The 4,813-nt window shown below is 34.3% G+C and overlaps 1 protein-coding gene across 3 annotated transcripts; it reads right to left on the reverse strand.

Moving 5' to 3' along the window:
- Positions 1-612: 612 nt before the first annotated feature.
- LOC111378804 (inhibitor of Bruton tyrosine kinase-like) lies at positions 613-3,932 on the reverse strand. Of its 3 annotated transcripts, XM_023002060.1 has the most exons (5): positions 3,704-3,931; positions 3,043-3,122; positions 2,412-2,946; positions 950-1,130; positions 613-876 (listed from the first exon to the last, which is right to left on the reverse strand). In XM_023002060.1, exons 3-5 carry the CDS (start codon positions 2,676-2,678, stop codon positions 644-646), a joined length of 681 nt encoding a protein of 226 aa, XP_022857828.1. In that variant the 5' UTR covers positions 2,679-2,946; positions 3,043-3,122; positions 3,704-3,931; the 3' UTR covers positions 613-643. The 3 variants fall into 3 exon arrangements, with proteins under 3 accessions (XP_022857828.1, XP_022857827.1, XP_022857829.1); XM_023002059.1 differs by lacking the exon at positions 3,043-3,122 and having other exon boundaries at positions 3,704-3,932; XM_023002061.1 differs by lacking the exon at positions 3,043-3,122 and having other exon boundaries at positions 614-876; positions 953-1,130; positions 3,704-3,927.
- Between the last annotated feature and the right edge of the window lie 881 nt (positions 3,933-4,813).

Consider the following 4,813-nt stretch of genomic DNA (forward strand, 5'->3'; position numbering starts at 1 on the left):
TTTTTTTTTTTGAACATCAATTCTCCTGAATAAAGTTCATATAATGAGACAAACTTCAGAGATGAGCATATTTTTCCTTTTTAACACTCCCCTCTAAAAAACCCACAGAAGAGAGCCAAAGGGGGTGTAGCAGACAAAATGAAACCCCAAATATATAACCTTTTATATAGGTCCATTGACACCAATACGCTAAAAAAATGAATAAGTTCGATTATAGTGTGATGATGAGAGCCAAATCTTAAAATACTTAAAAAGGAAAAGAAATGCAATCAGAATCATTAAGCCAAAATCATTGTTGGTTACAAGTTCTCCTTAAATTTCAAGATTTTCTTCAGTAAACAAAGCTAAAGTATCTTTTTCCCAGTAACTGGCCGAAAATGGCTAAAGTGACTCTCAGAATCATTAAGCCAAAGGCAGGATTGGTTACAAGTTCTCCTTAAATTTCAAGATTTTCTTCAGTAAACAAAGCTAAAGTATCTTTTTCCCAGTAACTGGCCGAAAATGGCTAAAGTGACTCTCAGAATCATTAAGCCAAAGGCAGGATTGGTTACAAGTTCTCCTTAAATTTTTAAATTTTCTTCAGTAAACAAGGCTAAAGTATCTTTTTTCCCTGTAACTGCCTGAAATGGCTAAAGTGAGTCCTTTACCTGTGTATATCAAAGTCGGGATGCCCAAGACGGCCACCCCTTCCAAATCCCCAGGTGTAGACTTCTCCGAGTGCAGTAACAGCCACACTGTGGAACTTTGAAGCAGAAACCAGTTTAATGAATGATCCATGAAGTGAATCAACTTTGCATGGTAATTTCTGAATGTGAGCATTTCCAGTTCCAAGTTGATAATTGACACCACTCCCCCAGCTGAAAACCTCGGTGGCGACTGAACAAACAGAATATGGTTTTAAAAGCTGCTCTCAACTACTTCACAGTTAACTACAGCAGCTAAACACAACTACCTGAACTGTTAGCCTTCCCAACAGCCTGCATCACAGGCCCAGAGAGCAGATCAACCGGTGTTCTAGATTTCAAGTCTTCCAGTGTGATAGAAGCACCAGATTGAAGGAGGACACAAGCAACTGCAAGATGACCAAAATGAAGAGCTCTGTGAAGGCTGCTCCATCCTGATTCACCATCCTGAAAATGAAAATCAATAGATATTCAGAAAGAATAACAAAACTTTCAAGCATCACAGATGGTTAAAGCCCTTGTCATCTCCCACCAAAAGACGCATCTAAACATACTGTGCTATTTGAAAGGATTTCTCCTAGAAATTCTTCAAAGATAACATTTGTTAACAAAATCATTCAGGAAAAGCAAGGAAAACACACAAATCAAAAAACTACTAGGAATACGGGCACATATTACCTGAAAATATCATGAATAAACTTGAATATATAAATCTGTGGTCACAAGGCAGTAGTTGGCGCCACAGCTATTACTATGAAAATTAGAAAGGCAAACAATATGACAGATTCTTTTTTCTTGTTCTTAGATTCTTCTCAAATAATATTCTAACCAAAACATAAAATATAATTAGCACAATCATTTAAGAACACTGCCAACTAATCAAATTGCCATTCACAATATTTAATATACCATTAGAAGATAGGAAGACAGAAACAAGCAATACATATTCTGTCCTCATGACAAAGGGTAACGAGGATAAAGCATTTTACAACTGAAATTTCCAATAGGACTATTAAGAGAAGAAAGAAGACTCAGAAATTTTCTGGGAGCTGAAATTAATATAGCTTGGAAAAAGATTAAACGGTTACAGGAAGGAACTAATCAACAAACTTCAATTAGTCATGCAATAGTTCAGAGTGGCCCAACAACCAGAAACTAAACATAGTGCAATTGGAATATGGCCTAAATTTACAATTTTATGACAAGATTTTTATGTTATTTGATAGTTTAAATCAAAAAAATCAGTAGTAATTTAAAATGAGACCACAAAGAGACCAAAGTAGTGTGTCTCTCAAGGCTCTCTTCAACTCTGTACTAGATAAAGCGTTTCCACTGTTAGGAAAACTTATAGAACGTTTCAAATTTCAACATTCTTATTAACTTACACAACATTTATTTGTTCAAGGATGTTATCATGATAAATGTCAAAAACATGTTCAAGTTGAACAACATGTTCAAGTGGGACTATTATTTATGCACATAGAAACCTAGTAAGGTTATACTTCTTTCTGCTCTTTCCAATGAATTTGCATGATTCTGCAAAATTAATCACAAAACCATTGAATTTCGTGCCTAACTTATAAGATAAGAAAATGACGACAGCAACATCTGAAAGACAGAATAAAAGCCCCACATTCTGATAATTGACAGCAAAATAAAAAACTAGTTATGAAGGAACTTAAAAATGGAAAGCGTGGAGAAGTATAAGGATCAGATGGTTTAGCATACCCTCGCATTCGGGTCTGCACCAGCCGCAAGCAGCCTTCTAACAATAGCTACATGATTTCTCCATGTTGCAATATGAAGAAGTGTGAGACCAAATGAATTCCTTGCATTGATGTTTCCCCCATTTTTCTTCAGCAATGCCAATGTTGAGTCTACATCAGACACAGACCCCTCTCGGACAGCAACCCATATATCTTTACTGCTTGGTGCACATCTTCTAGAAGTGTGAATGCTCTGCTTCTGAAATGGAGGCAAAATTAACTCCTCCATCTAACTATGTAAGCGAATGTTTAGTTTCTGAACTTGTAATTAATATGTTATCAGAAATAGTTTGAAGAGAACCAATTTTCAGGTAATGCTGAGAAATCAATGTGGATATGGGGACAATCTAAAAGAGTTATCAAGCAGAGGACTAGCCAATCCAGATGGCACCTTCATCATCCATTTTCACCTCAAATAAAAAACATAACAAGCTGCCATTATTCACGTTGGCACCATTATCTCAGAAAGACATTGAAGAACAAGCGAACAAAGATTTCTGCATTATTGAGCCTTCAGTTAGTACATATAGTTTTATTTTTAATAAAAAAACACTCAAAGTACCAAAATGCGTTCACAAAAGAAGCAATATCACCATTTATTACAAATTCTCCAGAAACATGACTGTGTAATGGAAATCCACGCACAGATAATATTTTTCCATTTTCTAAATCCCTACAACATATATAATACAGGTTCAAAATACAAATCAAACAATTAATTGACGCAACTAAGATCAGCAAGTTGGCAGAACCAAGGAGGCAATCTCAAACTACATCAAGATTCAAAATATAGAATCTACCAAATTGGACCGATTTTCAATTCACTTCGAAAATTATAAATAAAAAAAGAATGCGCTCTTCGATCTCCAGTTCAATCGGATTAAGAAATCATAGTCGTGAATGAAAAAACTGTAAAGCAAAATTTTGCATTCTCGACATCCAAAATGATGAAATTACACAAAAGGATCGAGTCTTTGAGCATCAAATGTTCATAACCGACGTTCATACCCGTGTAAAAAACGAAAAGAATAATCCCAAATCGTAATAAACTCAAGTGTGAATTGCAATCAAGAATACCGTTTAACTTAGATTCCTAGAAATCATTGAAACAGACACCAACCCGAAACCTACCCCAACTAAAATTGGTAGATTAAAAAGCACAAACACAAAGAAAACCTACAGCCCCCTCCCCCAATAAAAAAATAATAATAATAAAAAAAAACACCAGATACATAAGAAAGAACCCATAATCACCTTAGATTTCTGGAGGAAATTCAACCACTTGAGACGACGAATCAATGCTTGACCCAAGAATGTAAATTAAGGGAAAAAAAACTTGCAAAATTTGCATAAAGCTCCCCCGCCCTTTCTTTCTAAAATGTAAAAACTGGTCTATATCTTTGTATATGTATAGGTGATCAGTTATAAATTAATTTTAGAGAGAGAGAGAGAAAAAGAATATACCCAAAAAGAAACCACCCATTGTAGCACCATTCAACAGAAGCAAATCTATGAAGTTGGGAAATTTTGAAGGTCGAAAATACCCTTAGATTTTCTCGAGATTGACCCACTAAGGAGATGGGTCTGAGGGTCAAATGGTCTGCGGCCACGGTTTCTCCGTTCTGACTTTTTTTGACACGTGGAATGACTGATCTGTTGACACGTGGAGATAAGCTGAATTTCAAAACTGTTCTTTTTTTTTTTTTTTTTCCTGGCCTTCGGTTGGTTTTTTAATTAATTTGTGGCAAATTTTCTTGCTTTCAAATTTGAGGAAGGTATAATTTCAAAATATGCTCTCTTTTTGTAACTGGATTGAGTATCAAAAAGAAAAAAAATAATAACACAAAAACTATTTAATTAGAAAATTTCAATTGTCGTGTACAATATTATGGGTTCATTCTTTTTTTTTTTTTTTTTTTTTTCCTGGCCTTCGGTTGGTTTTTTAATTAATTTGTGGCAAATTTTCTTGCTTTCAAATTTGAGGAAGGTATAATTTCAAAATATGCTCTCTTTTTGTAACTGGATTGAGTATCAAAAAGAAAAAAAATAATAACACAAAAACTATTTAATTAGAAAATTTCAATTGTCGTGTACAATATTATGGGTTCATTGGGTAAGATTATTGAAAAATAACTTTGAGATTAAGAAACTGTTTTTAAAAATTATTGGGTTTGCTCCGCAATGATCAGTAGTTCGAGTTCTCTCAGGATCAATGAGGTGAGTATCCGATTGTAAACTTTAGGATTTCGTAGAATTAGTTGAAGTGCATGTAAACTGGTCAGAACACTCAAGATCATTAAAAAAAAACTGTTTTTAAATAAATTTCAATATTTTTTTAGAAGTATTTTGTCAAGGTGGAAATTT

The sequence above is a fragment of the Olea europaea genome, unplaced genomic scaffold, assembly GCF_002742605.1.
Source record: "Olea europaea var. sylvestris unplaced genomic scaffold, O_europaea_v1 scaffold187, whole genome shotgun sequence".
Classification (NCBI taxonomy): Eukaryota; Viridiplantae; Streptophyta; class Magnoliopsida; order Lamiales; family Oleaceae; genus Olea; species Olea europaea.